Source organism: Oratosquilla oratoria, unplaced genomic scaffold (genome assembly GCF_046742065.1).
Source record: "Oratosquilla oratoria isolate Oo_2021 unplaced genomic scaffold, ASM4674206v1 SCAFFOLD66, whole genome shotgun sequence".
Taxonomy (NCBI): domain Eukaryota; kingdom Metazoa; phylum Arthropoda; class Malacostraca; order Stomatopoda; family Squillidae; genus Oratosquilla; species Oratosquilla oratoria.
In genome coordinates this window covers 836,196-861,114 of record NW_027467730.1, presented here as the reverse complement: position 1 = coordinate 861,114, position 24,919 = coordinate 836,196, and the positions used below count along the sequence as shown (strand labels likewise).

The following is a 24,919-nucleotide window of genomic DNA, read 5'->3' as shown; positions in this document are numbered from 1 at the left end:
ATTTTTATGTTTTGCGATTAATAAAATGTAACAGTAAACTTTGTTTATGCCTAGTCTGTTGTCGATAACAACATTTTCGGTACAGTACGTAAACGAAATTAATGTGTTTTTAAATAATAAAAAAAATTCCTAATTTTGCCTTACTATGATTTTAATGTAACCAACAAAAAGTATTAGTAGGTCAAAGATGACAGGACTTTATTCAGTATGCATAGGCCTTGGCTATGTTTCCTAACGAAAATTAGAAAAAAAAAAAAAATTAATATTAAATAACGTAGCTCAAAGATAATAAGATTTTATTCAGTATGCATACATTTCCTAAAGAAAGTCTGATGGTAAAATAATATTAAAGTTAAAAAATACAGTATTAAATATCATAGGTTAAAGAGGATAGGATTTTCTTCAGTATGCTTAGGCCTAGGCTACGTTTCCCAAAGAAAATCAGATAAAACTACAAAAAGGTTAAAAAATACTGTACAACATAATTCAAAGATGCTAAGATTATTTCAATATGCTAACTATAATATACAATATATATATATATATATATATATTATATATATATACAGGTAAACGTCGACTTACGATGGCCGCGACTTACGATTGTTCGACTTTACGATGACGACGACGACAATATGATATATTTAACCCTTTCCATACAGTGCCGCATACGTAGGCGTCATGAGGAGCAAGTGGATTCGCGACGCTGCCATATCGGCGTCTTGATTATATTTATTGTAGTCGCCCCTGTGTTTTTACATTCTCTCAAATGTGTCCTGAATCCCATTCTCTGTGGTTTTCAAAATTCGCGGGTGAAAGAGAGAACGATCGATATAAGCGGTGACTATATTTTATGATGCGAGTATTATTACGTCACGTAGTACGGCTGGCATTGGCTGCTGCCCGCGAGATTTAAGTTCCGTACTGAAAATACATATTATAGTGTTTGAATATGGTAAAAAGGATAAAAATAATTAAATAAACTACTGTACATGTTTAATAGGCTATATTCAGTATCTCTGGTGGTTAATATACAGGTAGGCTAGGTACAGTGACCACGGAACAGAGTGATACACAAATTGGGGATCGACTTACGATGAAATCGTCTTACGATGGCTCTATCGAAACCTAATGCCATCGTAAGTCGACGTTTACCTGTATATATATATATATATACACAGTAACAAAAATATTTAAAGGGTAATATATACTGTATATATATATAAAGACTGACTTGCGTCCAGATCGACTTACGACCTGTCTGTCGGAACCAAACTCGGTCGTAAGTCGACGACTACCTGTACAACCGTTCTCCATTCACCCGTCTTCTGTCCTCTCCCGTCCTTCCTCTACAGACATTCCCCTCTTCCCCAAAGCCCCCTTCACCCCATCCATCCACCTCATCCTAGGACGTCCCTTCATGTTCACTCTCTCCACATCTGCCTTCCATACCTCTTTTACTAGTCTTTCTTCACTCATTCTTTCCATGTGTCCAAACCATCCTAATACTCTTTCATCAACCCTATCTCCCAAGTCCCTTTCCACCCCCATTCTTCCCCTCACCCCCTCATTACTCACTCTATCTAGCCTAGTAACCCCCATCATACTTCTCAGACACCTCATCTCAAACACATTCAAACTCCTTCTCTCTTATGTTCCATGTCTCTGCCCCATACAGTGTTGTTGGCACAATCACTCCTTCATACAGTCTCCTCTTAGCATCCATTCCCAAATGTCTATTCCTCAGGAAAAGGTGGAGTGAAGGTGGAGGTAGAATATAGATTGAGAGAAGCGAGTAAATGCCTTGGTGGATTGAAGAGTATAACAAAACTGACTTTGTAAAACTTGGAAAAAAATTCAAAATGCTAGCTGGGAAAATTTTCAAATGATGAAACAAAGATGGAAGAGAAATGGAACATTTTTTAGAGAAAAATATAAGGAGGGAACAAAGAAACTTGTACCTAAGCAGAAACAACAAAAGGGCTTACATAAAGTGTTATAATAAAAAGTGTAGCGATGCTAAAGATTGAAGAGATAAAGCCTGGAAAAAATGGGAAAAAAAAGACAAAAAAGTGACTAAATGGCAAACATACATCACACTGAGAAATGAATCTGGGTGTTGATATTTGAGGAGACGCTCCACTGGGTACCCTGATCACCCACGCATGTACTCGGCCCATTTTGCAACTAGCTCCTCCCCATTCAGGTCATGGGTGTTTATATACTCCTCTCCTCCATTTACTGAAACCATAGATCTAATTAGTAATATGCCATGAGTAGACAAAAAAAGATAATAATAATAAATCAACAAACAAATTGTCAAGGTTGTATATTCTAGATACATTTCCTTTAAAAATATGTCTCAGTCATAATCAAATTGTAAATCGATTTCTTTGCTTGCTCAATTACTATGCTGCAGGACAAGTGGGGTGCAGGGCAATGTTCCCTCTAAGCTGTGTGCATGTGCATGCACACACGTTTTACAAATAGTACACAAAGGAAAATATATGTGCACACAAGGTTTTCAAGATGAAATTGAAAATTTCTAATTAAAGAAATTAATTGTATAATTTCATAACAATTTAAAACAAAAGGTAATTTTGAGAATTTGTCAATTTCATAAAATCATGTCTTGAGATCCTTTGTATTGTGTTCTGCAGTCAGTATGGTGACCCACATAAGTACACACATACTTTGCAAAGAAGGCAAAATTTGCACACAACCAAATTTCTGTGCTCACTCACAGCAAAGAATTAAGAGGGAACATTGGTGTGCAGGCAGGCATTTAGAAGTGAATTCTCTGCGAATGTCATTAAATATAAAATCTTTAATTCAGGCTAACACCAGTAAATTTGATTAAGCTAAGAAGAACTCCAGCTCTTCAAAGGGAAGAAAATTACTTTTTCAATAATGTAGGTAACTGTTTTTATTACAAGGGATTAGGGGGGAGAACTGTTACTGTTCCAGGAGTATGAGGGTCTTAGGTTTGCCACTGCTACAGGTTCCTGAGTTTAAGCTCCAATGTAAAAGAGGCTATACCTGTTGCAAAAGTCAAACTTACAGTACTCTGCCTTGATGCAAGGTGATCAATGCTTCCGAGATTTTAGGTACAACACCACGCCAGGGTTGTCATTGGCAAAGTTGATCAAATCCTTCTCAATATGATCTCTGCAATAAAACAAAAACTGTCTCCAATGGATAACATAAAGAAAAATGGGATCACATGAAGAATTGTCACCCCAGTCTTTGACAGGGTGACAGTTCTTCATGTGGGCCATTCTGGGTTTACGATTATTCAGTTGTACAAGTTGATAACAATAAGCACAACCCTCAATCAACCTAAACTAACAATCTTTATTCCACTGTTGATATTTGGCATATTGGGGTGACAATTCTTCAGGTGGGATCTCATGGGGTGACAATTCTTCATGTGGGTGTTCTGGGGTGACAATTCTTCATGTGGGTGTTCTGGGGTGACAATTCTTCATGTGCCCTGAAAAATGTAACATTTGCAAAACTTGTTGGTCCATATTGGATGGAGGCTGTTAATGGCTGCCTCATGACCATGGGTCTTCTGCAAGAGAGAGAGACCAATTGATTGATCTCAATACGATGTACACAGGACCCACATCAATGTGGAATTTATGAGAGTAATTTCAAAGCAACGAACAAAAAAAAGGTAATAACCATTGGAAGGTGCCAAAATAGTTCTCAACACCCTCTAAACGATCAAAAATCATTTAAAAGAAACTATTTTTGACACAAAATGTGGACTGTTACATCTATTTGAGTATGCAAAATATAAGAATATGTGAACTGCAGTTGTGGAACAGCATGTGTTGGGGGGGGGTGTCATCTTTACATACAGCCTTTAGTTTAATTTTCTTCATTATTATTTTAACATTTATAAGCAGAGCAAAACTGAGATGGGCTGGACATGTGGCACTTATGGAGGACCATAGAACTCTAAAACGAGTAATGATGGGTAGAATGCCTGGAAAGAAGAATTATCTTTAACATAAACATATTCATCACTATGCAATGAATTAGTCAAAACTTACAAGAATGTTAAAATGGATCTTGTACCATTACTTTTCATTCATTCACAACCACCTGCCTTAAATCTAACTGAATCTTTATTCCCTTTGTATCCAGCTAAATCAAATAACTCCCACAACATAGTAACAGCAAGGAAAATATCCCTTGTACGAGAGGATGTGTATTTGTATGGTTTAGACCAGCCTACTGCTCACCACAATGCATATGTCCTCCTGGGGGCATTCAGTCAGAGCTCATTATGAGATAAAATGAGAGGACTGTAAACATATATGACAGCAGTCTGCGCAATACTCCCCATGTTGTGTTCACTATGGATACAACTCTCTGGCACCAGTTTACAGGGCCCCAACAAAGGGAGGGGCAGGGAGTAATGCCCTGAGGTAGGATGTTGGGGGGGGGGGGGGGGGCAATGACCTGAGGCGGGATTTGGGGGGGGGGGCAATGACCTGAGGCGGGATTTGGGGGGGGGGCACTTTTGGTGAAAAGAAGGTAAAGCAAATTCCCACTACCGTAATGCACTTTCAATGCAGGATTTATCTATCATGAGTTGTGAGTATGAAGATTGTTTTGTGGATGAATCTTACAAGTGAGTCGTACTAGTGACCATCAGATGTGGAAGGTGGTGATAGTGGTGGTGGTGGTGTGTGTGTGTGTGTGGGGGGGGGGTTCAGCACTTTTCAACTCGCCCCAGGGTGGCACTTACCCATGTTGGTAAATTGCCAGTTTATAGTAAACATAAATCGTACAGTTTCTGTTTGAAACCATTCCCTGAGCTGCCTATGGGTGACTTGACCACTTTGGAAATTTATAATGGTTTACAACTGTGTGTGTGTGTGTGTGTGTGTGTGTGTGTGTGTGTGTGTGTGTGTGTGTGTGTGTGTGTGTGTGTGTGTGTGTGTGTATTTACCTAGTTGTACCTAGTTGTATTTTACGGGAAGGGGAGCTATGCTCGTGGGGTCCCGTCTTCATATCTCATTTTATCTAAACTATTTTTAAATTCATGTATTGTTTTTGCACACACCACTTTCTCATCTAACTTGTTCCAACTGTCTATTACTCTGTGAGGAAAGCTGTTCTTTTTCAAATCTCTTCTATAGCTGTCTTTTTTTATTTTCTTTCCGTGTCCTCTTGTATTTCTGTCATCCCATTTTATCAGATTCTCTCTATCAGTAATTTCTATGCCTTTCATGATTCTGTAAATAGCTATCAAATCTCCTCTCTCTCTTCTTTGCTCTAGTGTCTGTAGTTTAAGTTTTTGTAGTCTCTCTTCATATGATAGTTTTGAGAGTGTTGGTGCCAGTTTTGTGATTGCTCTTTGTATTCTTTCAAGTTTTTTTATACATTTTTTTTGTACTTGGTGACCATATCGTTGCTGCATATTCCAATCTTGGTCTTATCAGGGTGATTAGGATTTTCCTCACCATTTCTTCATCCAGGTATGTAAATGCCACTTTGATTGTTCTTATTAAATTATAAGTTTCTCCAAAAATCTTATTTATATGTTTCTCAGGTGACATATTATTCATAACAATGACTCCCAGGTCCTTCTCATTTTCTACTTTTTTTATTCCTTCTTCTCCCAAATTATATGATCCTGTTATTCTGTTTTTGCTTTTTCCAAATTCCATTATACTACACTTTTTTGTATTGAACTCCATCTCCCACTTCCTACTCCATTCTTGTACTTTATTTAGATCTCTCTGTAGTGATTCACAATCTTCTTCAGTTTTCACTCTTTTCAGTAGTTTTGCATCATCTGCAAAGAAGCTTATATAGCTTTCAATTCCTTCATCCATATCATTAATATATATAGCAAACATTATTGGGGCCAGAACTGTTCCCTGCGGGACACCGCTTATTACTTCATTCCATTTTGAGTGCTGATCTCTTATCACTACTCTCATTTTTCTTTCTTGCAAAAAGTCTTCCATCCAATTTAGCAATTTACCTTGTATTCCTCCTTCATATTCTAATTTCTTAAGCAACTTCTTATGTGGTACTTTGTCAAAAGCTTTTTTTAGGTCTAGAAATGCACAATCAGCCCATCCATCTCTTTCTTGTATTATATCTATTAGCCTTGAATAGAAACATATTAAATTGGTGACGCATGACCGTCCTTGTCTGAATCCAAATTAGCTTGGATTTAGTACGTTGTTTTTTTCCAAGTATTTTACCCATCTACTTTTGATAATTCTTTCACAAATTTTTGCTATTGTACTTGTTAGAGAGACTGGTCTATAGTTGGTAGGTTCTTCTTTATTTCCTCCTTTATATATAGGTACTATATTTGCTTTTTTCCAATCTTCTGGAACTTTTCCTTCTTTTAAGGAACTGCTTATTATGCTATGTATTTTGTCTGCCAGTTCATTCCTGCATTCTTTCAGAATCCAGTTTGCTATTTCATCTGGCCCATGCGATTTTCTGACATCAAAATTACCCAAGTGTGTCAATATTTCATTCTTTGTTACTTCTATTTCTTCCATAGCGGGGACTTTTTCCTTCCACTCAATCTCTTCAGGTTGTATATTTTCCCTTGTAAACACTGATTTAAAATGTTTGTTCATAATTTCTGCCATTTCCATTTCCTCAGTGTATTCAACTCCTCCTTGTCTCAATTTCTCCAAGTCTTGTTTGTTTTTCAGTTTATTGTTTACAAATCTGTAGAATAGTTTTGGTTGATCTTTACACTTTTCTATAACATCTTTTTCATATTTTCTTTTTTCCTCTCTGCACTTTTGTACATATTCATTTCTATAACCAGTATATATTTTCCATTTTTCAGGTCTTCTGTCTTTTTTCCATCTGGTCCAGGCTTTGTCTCTTTTGTCTTTTAACTCCCTACAACTTTTGTTGTACCAGCATTTTACATATTCTTTTTCTTGTTTTTGTCTTGGGACATACTTTTCCACTCCTTTTTTGTAAATTTTTGTCAAAATATTCCATTTCTCTTCCACTGATGTTTCTTCTTTGTATATTTCTTCCCAGTTTTCTTGTTGGAAGAATTCTCTTATTTTATCAAAGTTTGTTTTTTCATACATCATTCTTCCTTTTCTATATTGTTCATTTCTTTTCATATATTTTTCTTCATTAAGTTCCAGTTCAATCAATATGTGGTCACTTTTACCTATTGGTGTTTTATATTCAATCTTGTCCACTATTCTAGGTTCAGATGTAATTATTAAGTCTAGCCTCGATGGTTCTTCTTCATTTCTATACCTAGTGTTCTCTTGTATCCATTGTGTCATTGAATGGTCAGTAATCATCTCAAGTAGAGCATTTCCCCATGAGTCATCACCACTCTTTACTGTCATTTCTTCCCAGCAGATTTCTTTGCAATTAAAGTCGCCCATCATAACTATTCTTCCTCCGTCTTCCATTATTTTAGTTAATGCTATCTTTGTGTCCTCTAACATACTTTTATATTCACTCTCCTCCCATGAGGCTGTTTTCGGAGGCACATAATTGATCACAAATTTTCTGCTCTTCTTATCTCTGTCTTCCACTTCTATCATAATCATCTCTACTGTATTCTTTCCATATATGACACCTTTCACGTTTATATCCTTCTTAGTCAGGAACATAACTCCACCCCCTTGCTTTTTCTCTCTGTTTCTAATCCAATAATTGTATGCATCATGTCCTACACTGTTGGGTGGTAGTGGGCCTTTTAATTTTGTTTCTACAATTCCCATTATGTCCGGTTCTTTTTCTTTCAAATAATCATTCAGTTCATTCAATCCTGTTATTAATCCATCTATATTTGTGTAAGACACTCTTAGTTTTCTGCCACTTCCATTGTGTTCTCTGTTTCCCTTATGTTTTTCTTTTGTATGTCGAACTTCCTTAGTTTCATGTTCACTACTCTCCAATAGAATCTCTCTTTCTCTGACTCCGTTCTGTTCTCGTTTTTTGCCTTAGCTTCCAGTCTTTTCTGCTTTTCTTCCTCTCTTTCCTCTTTATTCATTTCTCTTTTTATCCATATCTTTTTGTATTGTTCACTTGTTGCTAGTTTCCCTGTTTTGGATAAGATATTCTCTGCCGTTGTTTGTGACTTGAATTTAATCTTAATTGGTCTGGTCTTGTCTGTGCTATACTTTCCGAGTCTAAATTTCTCTTCGATTTGTTTCATAATTTCTGGCTCATCTTCCTGAACTGATTCTAGTAATTGGCTTACTTTTTCATTTTCCTCTTTGATTCTTGTGGTTCTATCTGTGTTGTGTTTCTCTTCCATTCCTAATATAATTATACATTTCTTCTTGTCTGCTAAATCCCTTACTATATTCTCCTTTTGTCTCATCACTTTAATAACTGAGTCTTCAGTATGTTCTTTCAATTGCTGTTTGACTATGTCAGTGAATGAAATCTTATTTCCTTCTTGGGTTTTCTTCCAATTTTTACTTTCTTTAGCTATCGTTTCTCTGTTTTCTTTACTATTCTTCTTCAATTCCTCATTCTCCACCTTTACCTCTCTTAACTGTCTTTTTAGGTCTTCTATTTCATCAGTTAAGTTTTTATTCGCCTTTTCCAGTTCTTCCAATCTTTCAACCCTTTGTAAAATGGTGTTCATATGACCTAACCTACTCTCCAAGTCCTCGATCACCTTATCAACCTTCTTCTCTAGTCTTGTCAGTCGGGGGGGGTTTGTGTCCCCCCCACTCTCTTTAAATCCCTTGAAAATATTCTCATCACTTTCTGCTATATTGCTCCTATCTATACCTCTAATCTTCACATTCCTATTAGACATGTCGTCATCATCCAACTCGTCTTGGGGTCGTTTGTCTACCTTTCGGCGGCCCGTCAGGGCCATTTCCTCCACCTCCTCATTACCTTCCATTTCCCCAGCAATCCCTCCCCCTCTCCTCTTTCCTTACTTTCCCACTACCCCACGAGCAATTTCCCCCCACCCTGCAAATACAAAAAGGCACTTCTCTTTGCGTTGGGATCCACAATCTTCACTTTTCTTCAGAACATTCTTCAAGCCGTCCGTTCGTTGAAAGTGTGTGTGTGTGTGTGTGTGTGTGTGTGTGTGTGTGTGTGATTTACCATGGTCTTTGGATCACGTGTTGAACTCATGATCGACAGTTATTTCCCGCCCAGAAGAGAGCTCAGAGCTCATATATGACCAATCTAGGTGTGTGTGTGTGTGTGTGTGTGTGTGTTTACCACCTCCATGATTCACCATGGTCTTGAATCACATGTTGGAATCATGATCAACAGTTATTAACCTCCTGGATGAGAGCTCAGAGCTCATTTGAGTGATCTATGGGTAATACTGTAACCTTACACGCAAACACATGCACACACACCCATCTCCCCACCCACAAGAGTTGGAGTAACACCCTGCAGTGCAGTGATACTGAAATTATTTCAGCCCTGGGCAGGAGTCAAATCCGGACTGCCGTAGTGGCAGGCGAGAACTCTAACCACAGTGCCACAAGGTGTGTGTGTGTGTGTGTGTGTGTGTGTGTGTGTGTGTGTGTGTGTGTGTGTAAAGACCAGATATACAGTGCTGCTGGAGATCCTGTGCAAGTGGGTGGCTCTTTTTTTTGGTATTTTTTTTTTTTTTTAGAAATGCACATCTATGCAATATAGCAATAGAAAATTGAATAATAACTTTGTAAATTATAATACATCAACACAATATGTTTTTCTTGGCAGAAATCAATAAAAGAAAAAATTGCTACAAGTGACACACTAATGAACAGAACAACTATGACTGCTTGAGATGCCATCTTTGTTGTGATAGATGCAAAGGTCAAAGAAATAAAAGTATGATATATTCGTCTAACGTAACCAGCAATTAGTAATGTGGTACACGTAATTCTAGAGGTCATCAAGGTCGTTGTCATCATCAGGGATGTTGATGGCCTGTTTTGTCATCCGATTTGACTGATAGGGGTAGAGTTTCATAGCTTGAAGAAAATCATGAAGGATTACAAAGGATTACAAAGGTGGAGCATGCGAACTGGAGACCTTTTGGTCCATAATTAGGTCGTATGCAAAAAAAATGTATAAAATAAAAATTATACTAATATAAATAATAATAAATAATACACAGGTATAGTTAAATAAACAAACAGGTAAATAGTAATAATAAACTGATAAGTAATAAATATGGAAATCAAGCAAATAAGACAAATAATAACAAACAAATAATCAAATAATATAAAATAAATGGCAGTCATTACAGCACCTTGCTTAAATGTTTATCTAAACGAATCTTAAAGCTTCGAACTGAACTACATCTCAGTTCCTTGGCACTGTTTTAAAAATATGTAGCTTGGTGACATCACTTGGAGAGGGAGAACACCCGGTACACACCATCAGCACCATTGTCTGTCAAACTGACAACACTGACAGGACTGGAGAGAAGACAATATGGCATCTCGAACCTATTGTCACAACTCCACTCAGTGGTGTATTTGCTTAAAACATTTTTTTCTTATTGATCTCCACCAAGAAAAGCATATACTACATTGATGTATTACAAGTTACAAAAGTGAATATTTAATTTTCTATTGTTATATAGGTGAGTAGTTCCAGAAAAAAATAGACATCTTTATTTGCTTGATGATTATACTTATTCTATGGTCACTAGCTAGTGCACACCATATGGAATCATTGAGTGACATACATTGGGCCCACTGGATATAGAAACAATGATAATGGGGATGGCAGGATTTGGTAAGTCCTGCTGGTTTCTGGCATCTTTTAAAATGATCACAGCACCCCTGGTAAAGACAATCCAGTTCTATTCCAGTATCACACATATGCGTTTTACACAATTTTTTTTCCCATTTAAATGATTTTTTTCTATAGGATGATTATGTTAGGTTAGGCTAGAATATATTAGGTTAGGAGCTATTGGGTATTGTAGATTTCATGTTATATATCCATGTTTGCATGATTCTGGAACTTATCCTTTTCTTTTGGCATCTGAAAGATCTATTTCTCCTATAGAATGGTTATGTTAGGTTAGGAGTTACTGAAAAACAAGTTTCATGTCAAATATCCGTGTTTGTGCGACTCTGGAATCTATTCCTTTTTACAATTTTTCAGCCTGAATGTTGAATTGCAATTTTCTCAAAATCCAATCACTTTTTTCATCTTAAAGACTTAAAAGAAACCTGTTCTGCATATCTTTATTGTCTACCACACTCCTGGAGAGTAATAGTATAGTTTTGTTATAAAACCATAAACACCACATTCATTCTATATATGATATACAAATTCATTAGAGATTACAAATTATATTCTATATCTGGTAATCGTTTTATGACCGAGTATTCAACCAAATGTCATGATTGATTAAAAATTGGTATAAACACGAATAGGCTGTGAACTTGCCTCATTCCTCTGCTTCCTCCATGGTTTTTCCGACATGCCTCGTAGTTGCCTTAAAATAAAGACAAATTGAAAGGCTTAAAATAAATTGGATACTATGTTATTAAAGATAATGATACAATCTCAATGTCATGAAACTGTCACTTGTCAGAAATGAACTGTGGCCAGATCATTGTCTTGCAATGTGGTGAATACAACGTATTACTGTCAGGCCCTACATGTAACACAACCTTCAGACTACCTTGCAATGCCAATGGGTCAGTAACTCAAGTAATTGCCAAATGGCCAACTTCATGAAGCTTTGTTTTTAAAGCTATGCCTATGTCTAATCTTTTCTGAAGGCCAAGGTAGTGCATTTACATGTACCATGTGTAATGTATATCAAAAACCTACCCCTGCATACAACAAGTGTACAACATGAGGAACACAACTGAATCTATTCAACTCACATGCTTGATGAATAACCCTTACTTCATACGTTTCCCATCCTTGTAACGGATCTGCCTGTTCTCGTACTGCCGCCCTGCGCAATTTCGATTCTCTATGTTTGCTCGGCCAGTAACAATATGACTTTTTCTCCTTTGCAAAGATCAATTTTGTTGGGACCATGTCTACATTAACCTCATCCACAAATACCACTACAGAATACATTTTATCTTCACCTACAATACAGAAAGGTACCCGCTGTCAGATTACTTGCAACTATCAATAAACATGGAAATTTGACAACTTCACCTTCCATGTATAGCACCAAAACCGAGAAATAATGGATGAGGACTAAGAAGTTTCATTCTTGTTCAAGTGACTCCAAGCAATTTATCATATACAGCAACATTCAAAGGCATTGTGATGATCTAGGCCTATATCACATGGCTCCTACAAAATTTTAGTTATCAACTAGAGTCCAACCCTGCAATTTAGGTTGTGAAAATTAACCCAAGTGTCCATATCACCACAGTAGTGAAGACAAAAATGACAGACAATGGTGAAAAAATGACCAGATGGCATGTCTGGAGATACTGAGAGCTGAAACTACTAACTTCCATTACACGTAAACACACAATTTTTACATGCACCTACTCTAACCAACAGACTTAGTATAGGCCTATATTGGGAGAGGGATAAAAATATGTAAGTGCTCTTCAGATTCATCAAAGGTACATGTACATCATATACCGGGCACATACATGTACTGACACTATTGTTCACAAAATGCATTTTTTATAAACGGGCATGCATGCTCTGATATCACATTGATGTTTACCAATAACATGAATAATAGACGAGAATTTTGCCCATCCAGGTAAATGAAAAGTTTTAAAATTTAAAGATATCCATCCATAAACATGTAACCAAAGACTATAAAAGAAAGACAGGAAGGGTTCGTAAGGTGTTTAGCAAAAATATGTAGCCAGAATTAATGCCAAATACCGCTAGACTATTGGGGTTTTAACGCCATCTATTGAGCGGTTGAAAAATTAAAAATCGAAGCGATAGCTATTGTTGCCATTTTATTGTATTTTATATATTTTTAGAATTATATATTGATTGATATTTTCGGCCTTGTATATGATTATTATTTTAGTTCAATACTTTTTTTTTTTTTTTACTTCATTTGTAACCATTACTGTGTAAATAGTATTTGCTATTTTCTTGGTGAGCTTGTTTACAATAAGGTAGTAGCAAGATTCATTCTGAAGGATATTCTTAACAACTGCGACATTGTTTCCAACCTTGATGCAGTTGCTACCCTGGTATGTTGAAATCAATCCTAGGTTGCTGCCTAGACTCGCATGTACTTCTTTGTAATGAACACTGCAACAAAAACCAGCTGGAATAGGGCCTGCAAAATGCTTTTTATCTCTTTTACCAGTAACAGCTGCCTGTTCTTCCTTGGGTGAATTGCAGAACATGCTGTACTCAGAAAGGCTTCGAATAACCTGCTGAAGAGGGAACTTGGGTTTTTGAACCAACTTCTTCAACTTCTGAAGGAAGTGTTCAAGTGGGAAGGCTGAGACATTATTTAAAATGCCAAACAACCTGACATCTTCATGCACATTATGGACAATTTGATCCTTACCATACATGTCTGAAAAATTTTGTACAAACAATAGACTGAGCTCAAGGGCATAATTAGAGTACTGCAATGAAAGTGAAGGACTCAACATAATGTAGATAGCAACAGAAAGCAAAAGGAAGTTTTTGTACATCTCATCAGGTAGCTCGTCAGCTAAAACAACAGGCTCCGTATAAAGTAAGAACTGACGAAATTCAGTAGCTTTCCAACAATCCTTCTCCTGAATTGGTCTGGGTTTTTTGGCAAACTCTCTAGGAACATAGTTCCCCACATTGCATAACAAGTCTGACAAAACTGCAGCAGTCCTTGAACCTAACCTAACACTTCGAGGACTTTTGAACCAAAGATTAAGCAGTCATCTAGTGACACCAAGGCACACAAGGTGGAAATTCAGAGAGGTCTACAAGGGGTGATAGGCCAAGTTGATGCTCTTCAAATTCATAGTCAGTCCTGTGGGGAGCATCTAGTACCAGAAATGTCATCATCTTCAACCAGACACTGACTTGTTTGCATCTTTGATAGCAGCCACTATAACCAGAATGCCCCTTACAGTTCTTAACAAAGGCTCGGGCTGGTGCATCACAAATGAATGCTGAAATATGAACTGGTATGACTACCATCAAATGTAACACCTTCACGTTGGACAAGTTTCATATCTTCAATGAACGGTTTCAAGAATGCAGACAGAGGATCATTTGGCTTAGAAGAACCATAAAACAACCCTACAATAAATGGGTCTTTGTGAACTGGATGCTCTGGCATGCCTAAAATAGGCCAGAACTGATCAGGTGAACTCTTCCATATTGGCAACCCATCAATGTTAACCTGAAGTGATAAAGTTTGAGCTGCCAATGATGGATACATTTTCAATCATGAAATTATTCCTGGTTCCAAACCAAAATCATAGTATGACCCACCAGCAACCTCTCTCATATCTGTTACTGTCTCAGTGCGCATTAATGTTCTTGGGTCTTTGGGAAGGTCAGGATGACTTTTCCATAATATGCCAAGAAGGGAATACAGGGCAATGTGTGAAATTTTAAATTTACGGGCCCAGGCCATTCTGCCAAATTTTTACGGATACATTCAGTTTCTCCCACTTCGTCCTCCGAGTCAGATGAAGAATAAAAAATTTCATCTGAAAATTTGATTAACAAACTTCCTGCATAACCATTGTCAAGGTCACCCATATCACCAACCGAATAGCCAACTGCATTCTCATATGTCGAAATGTAATCATGCAAGGAACCAGTCGTGCCAGTACTTCCACTATTATACGTCATGGCTGTTTAAATGATCAAAACCTTCTTGAACAAAACAAAGTGAATGATCATCAGCAATGCTCTCGCAGCTGTCCAGACTATATTCAGATACAGCAGGGATGGTAAAAACTAAAGGCATTTCACTTTTATCATTATTTTTACAGCTATCAGCAATTTCCAGAAGATGCTGTGAAACACCAGCTAAAATGATTCCTTCTACGATGAGTCCTATACTCAATAATAGGACACAGGTTTGAACTCGGCCATTTTCAATTTAAAAACTGGCTCTAAATCCAAATGCAAACCAATAATATAGTCATGTACGTATGCCAACAAAATATCTAATATATAAAAACCCAAGCCTTGGCATGCTAGATTTAGGCCTAGCACCTATACTGCAAACACCATTGATCCAATCTCACTGTCTGTCTTTAAGTTTAAGGCAGAGATGCCTAATCCCAGTGACTAGCCCAAAATTATAAAATAGCTTGAAATCAAGTGCACGGATGGATGGATGGATGGATGGATGGATGGATGGATGGGGGGGGGGGCTTTCTTCTGTACCACACAGCAGTCAGCATTAATCAGGGTGACCTAGGCCTAGGCTACATGCATCCCTACATAAACATGTTAAAACTAGAACGCTAGACCTAAATAGTTGTTTACGTAGTGTGAATGTACGTACTCTCCAACAGCAATCATAGCAGTGTGACTAATCATTCGGCCTACATAACCTTGCATGCCTACACTCGCGCTGAGCAAGCATTACCAAGTCTCGTTGCACGCATGGAAGACACAGGCTTCGATCATGAAGGTATAAACAGGACTAATTCAAATCAGAACATATAGTAAACTACGATGAATCGTCAAAAGGATGATCCCAAGGCAAGACGTCCATTACTTTACCAGAGAAAACTTACAGAATTTGACGTGCTGAAGCAGTTCACTCTAACGGACTGTTCCAAAAAATGGCGCACTGGCGGACTGTGGTTTGGTAGCGCGATTCGAACAGTTTAACAAATTACATGATTTCGCGTAGGTTTGAAATCAAATGTCAACATAAAGGTATTTCAAAATATGAAAAAACCTGTGACTAAACAACTGTAGGACTAGAGGTGGAAAATACGTAGCATGCTTTACCACATTCGGAAACTGTCAGATTTGATCGGCACCCTCCGAGTCGTCAATAGGATCCCCGCGATCGACTGCATGATGACATATTGATGATAGGGATCGAGGCCTAGCTTTAGTTAGGCCTATTTTGAGCGGAATAATTACATTATTTTTACAGTTGATACTACTTACAACCACGTGCCCAGAAATACAGACTACTGGTAGGAATATGTTTCTATTTAAAGACGATAGAGGAACAGGTATAATATGAAAATAGTAGTTTTCAAACTCTGAATAACTTAGACAGATGTATCATTAGGAACATTAAAAACCTGGAGTTTCTCTTTCCGGTCCGCTCATATGCGATATTTTTAATATTGACAACTACAAGCACCCGGCTCCGCCGGACCTGGCTACGCCAGGTGTGCTTGGCCTTCGGCGAGGCGGGCTCCGCCCGTGGGTGCTTCGCACCCAGCCCTTCGGGCATTGATGATACACATAAAAAAGTTAATAAAACCAAAGATTTTCATCTGCCTTTTACTTAAAAACACCTTAGAACTATACATTTAATGTAGTTTCTTCTTTTTTCTCTTGGGTGTGAGTTCTTCTTCGCTGTCCTCTTCTTCGCTGCTATTCTTTCTCTTTACGAAATCCTTCAACATGGTTTTAATCTCATCTATTTCGTAGACAATCTTTTCAAATCTTTCTTCGTTTTTGGTATCCTTAGCTCCGATCTTCTCCTCAATCTCCTCCTCAATCTTCTCTCCAATCTTCTCTTCGATTTCTTCAATTTTATCCTCCATTTCCCCTCGACTCAAGTAGTTCTCTTCTTCGAAGAGTTCTTCTGGTAAGATCATCGCAGCTACTTCTCCTTCTGTTTTCTCGAACACAGAACGTGATATGCTGACTATGGATTGATCGGGTTCCTCTTCTGGTATCCTTGAGGTTTCAGAGTTATCTTCAAAGATTAAATCCTCCAAAGAAGAAACTTTACTTTTATCCACATCACAGAACACCTCTTCATAAACGCAATTCACCCAAGGTCTCAACTCGTATTCTTCCCCTTTCTTTGTATATCCTGGAAAAACTATGAGGGAATCGTGGCTTGTAACTCTAGAACACGCTACGTATAGTTGACCGTGTGCGAAGCACTGTGATGAATCCAGTAGCACACCACATTTCTCAAACGTCTGCCCCTGGGACTTATTTATTGTCATAGCGTAACAGAGTTTGACAGGGAACTGGTATCTCTTGAAGGCTACAGGGGTGTCTGTTGCCTCTAAAGTAACTCTAGGAAGTAAGATCTGTGTGTTCCTGTACACACCAGTTAAAATCTTTCCAACAATAACGTTCCTTCTCAAATTTGTTACCATAACTCTAGTCCCATTACAGATTTTCGGAGGGCAAATGTTCCTCATAACCATCACAATTGCTCCTTCCTTCAACCTTAATTTGTGTGGAGGAATGGAAGGGCTATCCATAGAATTGAAAACTGACGCCTGAACGTCCATCCCCTCTATTGATTCACAACCGACATCTACGCTCATGTAAACCACTTTCTTACCAATCACTTTATTGTACACAAACTCGTTAATGATTTCGACGTCGTTGTTCGTGGGAGATATTATAGCTCTCTTGTCAAAGAAAGAGACGTTAAATATGTTCTCTCCCATTCCTCTGTACACTCTTTCAACTAACTCTTCTCTGCTGTCAACTAACACCCCGAAACCTTCTCCGAAGTGACACTCTTTGTACTTTCCTTCTCCAACTTCTAATAATTTCTCTGCAAAGTTTATGTTTTCTTCGTCTTCACTCTTAAGTCGAACGTTCTTTATCAGTTCTAACTCTTCGAAGAAAGGCCAAAAGTAACTTGATTTCAGACAACTGTTCAACTCGTCGTTCTTTCCTCCTCCTCTTACAACTGGTAATATCTGTCTAAAGTCTCCAGCACAAACGAACGTCTTTCCTCCCATGAAAATATCAAGACCGGAAAGGTCCCTCAAAGTGATATCCAGGGCTGAGATTGTGTTCTTATTTGCCATCACTGCTTCGTCCCACACAATCAAAGAAGACATAAGAAGCAATCGAGCTAGTTCGGACTTGTGCTTTATGTTGCATGTTTTTCTTTCGTTATGTTCCATCAGTGGTATCTTGAACATATTATGGGCAGTTCTTCCCCCGTGAAGGACAGTAGCTGCTATACCCGAAGAAGCCACAGCTAAAGCCACTTTACTCTTCGAACGAACTGTGTCTAGAAGAAGATTTAAAAGGAAGGACTTTCCTGTCCCACCAGGTGCATTTAAGAAGAACGCTTTGCTTTTGTTTTCCGTCTCACAACCAACACTTTCAATGATTTTATCGTAACAAATCTTCTGCTCTCTGTTTAATAGAGGGAGAGCTCTCTCCACTGTCTCGGACAATTCTTTAGAATTATAGGCTTTCTCCCTCCTTATCACGTTTGAAGACTTTTCTCCATTTCTGGAAGAAGGTAAGCCGTAGTGGACTATGTTTCCTCCTCCACAATTGAAAACTTGTTCTTGGATGTCGTCAAGAGCATCGAGGTATATTTCGTCGTTGTAATCCTTCAACCCTCTAAGATATAGAAAATCACTCGAGAAGAGATCCTTTGTTTCTTCCCAGATATCTTTCTGGTCTTCTAGATCCGAGAACACTAACATGCTAGCGTAAGTCGAACGAAGTTCTTTGCGGTCATTTGTGTAGTTTATTATCTCCAGGATAGTCTGTTTCCAAGTCTCTTCATCTTTTAAAAGACCCATAGCCTTAACGGCTTCCCTGTAAGTTCCGTAGAGTACACCGTCCACCATCCTGAGGTCTTCGAAGGATTTGGGACCTCTCTTGTGGGTTAGAAGCATTCTCATATAGAACAGTTCTACTGTCTTGTTCGTTACAGCTCTTATCCTTCCAATAGCGTGAGTGTTACCTTTCCTCTCCTCCCAACATGATTTCGGAATGCTGTACTTGAAGTAAGCAGCTACTTCGTTGTAAGTTAGGGTGGCTGCGTATTCGTTAACGCTACATAATTTGAAAAATGCTGTCAACTGAGTGTCTCTGTTTGCCTTCTTTTTTATGTCTGCCTTTGAGGAATCGGCGTTGAAGAATACTTCGTTTTCGTCCTTTAAATGGAGGTCCAGATTCATAACAGGAGGGTAACTACTGTGTATGGGGAATCTGAATATCTTCCAAGTTGCTTCGTTGGAGTTAACGAATCTTGCATCCGTGAAGTTCTTAATTTCATTGATTTCTTCGGTTCCCTCGGTTTTAGTGAATAGAACTCTGTCACATCCTTTGTTGACGTACTTTGTAACGTACGCTATAGCCTTAATAGAATTTGAACACTCTACGTTTATGTGAGAGTTAAATCTCAAGCAAAGATAGGGGTTGTAAGGCACCACCCATGAGTTGTCGATAGTTACTTCCTGTCCCTTTAACTTTTTCACAAAGGAGAAACCTCCTTCTCCCACAGCTCTTCTCCTGTAGAGAGGGTAGCCGTTGTTTCCGAATTTTATCGTTGAACGGCACTGTTTCGGAAAATCTTTCTGGCACGTCCCTCTATCGTTTTTCTTCCCATTACAACACACGGAGCTTTCATCGTAGCCTATGCACGGTCCGTGTATCATGTTAGTGGTAACAATATCATGCAGTTCTGGGTGTTTTTTTTTTTTTTTTTTTGTCGGGTATCTCGGCGGATATTAGGCTCGAAACGGTATTTTCGGTCACTTTACGTTTCATCCATAGAAGAATGTGAACGTGAGGCAAGCCTCTTTTCTGCCACTCAATGCTGTACAAATGAGCTGAGACTTCTCCGAATATTTTATCTGTTAATAACTCTCTCATTAGTTGGTCTACCTTGAGTTTAAAAACACGACTAACTATATCTGGACGATTACAGACGTTAATAGTGTCGCCGTATAGTGTCAATTCTTTTCATTTCGGATTCATAGTGAAAGTTATGAAAAAATCCGGAGAACCGTATCTTGACACAAAACTTAACGCATCCTGTTGCCTCTCTTTCATGTATCTCGGGCCTCCCACGAAACACTTAGGAAGTAGCACTCGTTGTCCTTTATGGGCTGAAACACTCTTAAGAATATCGGACCTCTCTTTTCTGATTTCATGTTGGTTAAAACGGATATAATCTAATCGATTTGATTCAGCCTTCACGTAACAGTCAATAACGAACCTCTGGAACAGTGTTCGACATTGAAAGAGAGCTGTGAAACAGTTCTCTCTTTCCATAAACATAGAAGCGTAATATGCGCACGGAGAAATCTTCTTCTCGTTCCCAGCTTTGTTAGCCTTCAGAGACCGCAAAAGATACGTGTAACCCATATCTCCGTTGGGTATCAATAAAGGGTACTGGAACGGATCATAAAAGAAACTGGTGTGATCCACAAACCTAATTTTATATTTCGAATCCTTCTTGGGACTGGTTATCTTTATTAAAAGAGGATCGTGCTCGTCGTCTAGATTCACTATACCACCCACAGTCACATTTGATGTCGGAAGGTGGTAAACTCCTTTATGTTCCTTCGTTTCAAAGTTTTCAACCGCTTTAAGTTGGAGATTCATTTGTGGTATCTCTTTATGCTTTTCAATATGCAATGCTATCAGTTCCCTGGAGTTTTCTATTTCAGACAAAATCTGTCTCAAACACTTATTGTTTTCGAGAAGGTAGTTGAATATTATACGAATTATCTCCTCGTTCTCGTTGTACTCTCTTTCTTCTATTTCTCTTCTGGATTTAGTTGATTTTTTCTCCTCGCTTATAGGTGCTTCCAAAAACAACTTAGAGACTTTATAGGTTCTGAGTCTAATTTGTTCCTCTCTACTGTTATAGAAATAGAGATCTAGGAAGTTATCGACAACCCCGTTAGGTCTTCTCCGTGTTAAGTCCTTTACGTCTCCGTTGGAAAACTTTTCTTCGTCCGAAAACATACCTCGAGTCTCCTTGTCTCCCACTAATAACTCTGGCCTCACATAACTGGTTCTGTGGTATATAGCACCCTTTATCTTGTACACCATAGCTTTTTCAGCTGCATTTTCCAATTTCTTGGATGTTGCAAAGGAACTGAAACTAAAGACAGTATTAAACCCGATTGTGTTCTTAAGAAATCTTTTAGAAAGAGGGGTAACACCTTCAAATAGTGATTTGAACTCTTCGTTTTTTATCTCAGAGGGTTTCACAGCTGGGATTTGTCCCGATCTACAACACAAACCCTCTGTCTCCCTTTTCCACCTTAAAGCATCACAGTACTTGCACTTTACGTCGCCAAGTTTTCCAATGCTGTGTTCCACAACGTCGTAGGTGTCCCTTATTCGTGCTTTCAAACCACTACAGTCTTCTTCGTAATCCGTCATTTCAAGCTTTATCCCCCCTTCCCAATGTTCCTTCTTTTCCTCCCGGACTTTTTCGAGTAACTTCTTATCTTCTTCTGTTACTAACATTATTCCTTTCTCTTGTCTTGCTAGTATCTCTTTGTATTTCTTCATTTTCTCTCTGTTATTTTCTCTATTGGCTCTAAACGTCTCTGTCTCGAGAAGTCTTTGTTCCCTCTCTTCCTTTTTTCCTCCTTGAAGCTTCTACGGCCTCGAGTCTCTTTCTCTCTAATTCCTTCGCCTTTGCTGTAGCTTCTCTTTCCTTTTCTTCGGCTAACTTCTTCTTTCGTTCAGCTTCCTCCTTTCTCCGCTCTGTTCTTTCTTTCTCTTCTGCTTCTAACTGTATTCTTTTCTTCTTCTGTTCTGTTTCTCTTTGGACCTTCTTTATAGCGTGTTTGTTCCTCTTTTCAGCCACTTTGTACTTCTTAAAGATCCGTTCAAGGTAGTGCTTCTGGTACGTCTTATGGCACCACTTTCCTCCGTTATTGGCATAACTCTTGTATCCCGCAAAGTAATGCTTAATGAAATTATCTGACGTTTCTTCATTAATCGCTTCTTCCAATAAGGGAATGGAGTCGAAAAGAGAATCTTCGTATTCATAGTCCTTACTATCTCAAGAATCTTGTTGAGAGACAGAGTTTTCCGATGAAACTCTTTAATGTCCTTCTCCAACCAGAAACGTTGGTTATCAGCGTATAGAGAAGGGAATAAAGAAGAGTGCTCTGCTGTTAACTTGTTGAAAAGCGCTTTATTGTTTTGTACATTTTTCTTGTCTTGGCTCTTCTTCGTGGTGACCCAACTCCAGAAATGTCGTATCCTCCTCTTTCTCTGAGCTTCAGTTTCTTCAGCCATTTAACGATAACCAACTCCGAGAAGGGGGCCGTAGTTCAGAAACCCCAACCCGTTCACTTTCAAATGTATGCTTACAGCTAGGCCGGCGGGGTGTCCCAGAAACACAATGGAAGTCGCAGACACCCCCGGGCCGGCCGACTCAGATCGGGAGCGCTCCAGAATTTTTTTTAGAGAGTTATATAGATATATATATTTTTTCACTTGTTTTTTCTACTATTGTGTTTTCTATTGTTTTATCTATTAATGTTTTTTCTACTATTGTTTTTTCAACCAAGGTCTTTTCTATTATTTTTTTCTATTGTTTTTTCAATTCTTGTTTTTTCTACTATTGTTTTTTTCTGCTATTGTTTTTTCTATTGTTTTTTCTACTATTGTTTTTTCTATTGTTTTTCTATTGTTTTTTCTGTTTTATGTTTTTTCTGTTGTTTTTTCTGTTTTTTTTTCGTTTTTTAATGTTTATACTATTGTTTTTTCTATTTTTTATTCTATTTTTTTGTCTTGTATTGTTTTGTCTGCTATTGTTTTTTCTTTTGATTTTTCTACTATTGTTTTTCTACTATTGTTATTTCTACTATTTTTATTGTTTTTTTCATTGTTTTTTCTATTGTTTTTTCTATTGTTTTTTCTATTGATTTTCTACTATTGTTTGTTCTATTGTTTTTTCTACTGTTGTTTTTTCTATTTTCTATTTTTTATATTTTTTTCCATTTTTTCTATTGTTTTTCTGTTGTTTTTTCTATTTGTTCTATTGTTTTTTCTCGTATTGTTTTTTCTGTTTTTTTCTGTTGCTTTTTATTTATTGTTTTTTCTATTGTTTTTTCTACTATTGTTTTTCTACTATTGTTGTTTTTACTATTGTTTCTACTAATGTTGTTTCTACTATTGTTGTTTCTACTATTGTTGTTTCTACAATTTTTTTACTATTTTTTTTCTACAATATTTTCTACTTTTGTTTTTTCTTCTTTTTTTTACTTTTGTTTTGTTTTGTACTATTTGTTTGTTTTTGTACTATTGTTTTGTACTATTTGTTTTCTACTTTTGTTTTTTCTTCTATTGTTTTTTTTTGTACTATTGTTTTTTCTACCACTGTTTTTTCCACTATATTTTTACTATTGTTTTTTCTATTGTTTTTTTTCTATTTTTTCTACTATGTTCTTTACTATTGTTTTTCTACTGTTTTTCTATTGTTTTTCTATTGTTTTTTCTGTTTTATGTTTTTTCTGTTTTTTTTTTCGTTTTTTAATGTTTATACTATTGTTTTTTCTATTTTCTTATTCTATTTTTTTGTCTTGTATTGTTTTGTCTGCTATTGTTTTTTTTTTTTTTTCTACTATTGTTTTTCTACTATTGTTATTTCTACTATTTTTATTGTTTTTTTCGTTGTTTTTTCTATTGTTTTTTCTATTGTTTTTTCTATTGATTTTCTACTATTGTTTGTTCTATTGTTTTTTCTACTGTTGTTTTTTCTATTTTCTATTTTTTCTATCTTTTTCTATTTTTTTCTATTGTTTTTCTGTTGTTTTTTTCTATTTGTTTTATTGTTATTTCTCGTATTGTTTTTTCTGTTTTTTTTTCTGTTGTTTTTTATTTATTGTTTTTTCTATTGTTTTTTCTACTATTGTTTTTCTATTATTGTTGTTTTTACTATTGTTTCTACTAATGTTGTTTCTACTATTGTTGTTTCTACTATTGTTGTTTCTACAATTTTTTTTACCATTTTTTTTCTCTATAATATTTTCTACTTTTGTTTTTTCTTCTGTTTTTTTGTACTTTTGTTTTGTTTTGTACTATTTGTTTGTTTTTGTACTATTGTTTTGTACTATTTGTTTTCTACTTTTGTTTTTTCTTCTATTGTTTTTTTGTTGTACTTTTGTTTTTTCTACCACTGTTTTTCCACTATATTTTTACTATTGTTTTTTCTATTGTTTTTTCTATTTTTTTCTAATATGTTCTTTACTATTGTTTTTCTACTATTGTTTTTTCTACTATTGTTTTTGCTATTGTTTTTTCAATTTTTTTCTATTGTTTTTTCAATTGTATATTTTCTATTGTTTTTTCTCCTAATGTTTCTTCTACTTTTGGTTTTTCATTTGTTTTTTGTTGTTGTTTCTACTATTGTTGTTTCTACTTGTTCTTATACCTTTTTTTCTTTTTTCTATTTTTTCTATTGTTTTTTCTATATATTTTTTGTTTTTTCTATTGTTTTTATTGTTTTTTCCACTATTGTTCCTCCTGGAGGCGCCCCGCCGATCCTCCTGGGGGCGCCCCGTCGATCTTCCTGAGGGCGCCCCGCCCCTCCTCCTGGGGGCGCCCCGCCGATCCTCCTGGGGGCGCCCCGCCGTTCCTTCTGGGGGCGCCCCGTCGATCCTCCTGGGGGCGCCCCGCCGATCCTCCTGGGGGCGCCCCACCGATCCTCCTGGGGGCGCCCCGCCGATCCCCCTGGGGGCGCCCCGCCGATCCTCCTGGGGGCGCCCCGCCGATCCTCCTGGGGGCGCCCCGCCGATCCTATGGAAGCCCTGCAGCACCTCAGGGAGCTCCCGTGGCTCCTCTGGGGGGCCCCGTGGTTCCTTTGGGGGCCCCAGGTTGAGAACCACTGGCCCACACAAATTAGTCATCCTTGTTTCCTCCCCTCCCTCTCAGATTACCTAACTTCAATGTGGCGCGTATATGTATATGTATATGTGTATGTGTGTGTATGTGTACATATGTTTTTGGACATGTGTGTGTGTATATGTGTATGCACATGTGTATGTGTACATGTCTGTTTGGACATGTGTGTTTTTACGTGTCCGTGTACGTGTGTACCTGTGCATGT

The 24,919-nt window shown here is 37.4% G+C and overlaps 2 protein-coding genes across 9 annotated transcripts in view; both read right to left on the bottom strand.

Moving 5' to 3' along the window:
* The window catches only part of LOC143023848 (uncharacterized), a 51,773-nt gene extending 36,041 nt beyond the window's left edge, over window positions 1-15,732 (bottom strand). For 2 of the 7 annotated variants that reach the window (XR_012966224.1, XR_012966225.1), the window contains exons 1-5: window positions 15,663-15,732; window positions 11,407-11,455; window positions 3,350-3,493; window positions 3,062-3,168; window positions 2,094-2,241 (exon numbers count right to left, since the gene is read on the bottom strand). Coding sequence is in view for 1 of the 7 variants with exons in the window: in XM_076182493.1 (XP_076038608.1) it covers window positions 3,087-3,168; window positions 11,407-11,455; window positions 11,853-12,054 (333 nt within the window). In the remaining 6 variants the exon portion in view is untranslated. Of the gene's footprint in view, window positions 1-2,093; window positions 2,242-3,061; window positions 3,169-3,349; window positions 3,494-11,406; window positions 11,456-11,852; window positions 14,369-15,427; window positions 15,561-15,662 lie in introns of those variants that run through there. The other 5 variants (XR_012966226.1, XR_012966228.1, XR_012966227.1 and 2 more) reach the window with 5 other exon arrangements.
* Window positions 1-24,919, bottom strand: part of LOC143023847 (trehalose synthase/amylase TreS-like) — a 138,291-nt gene that overhangs the window by 63,283 nt on the left and 50,089 nt on the right. The window lies entirely within an intron of this gene.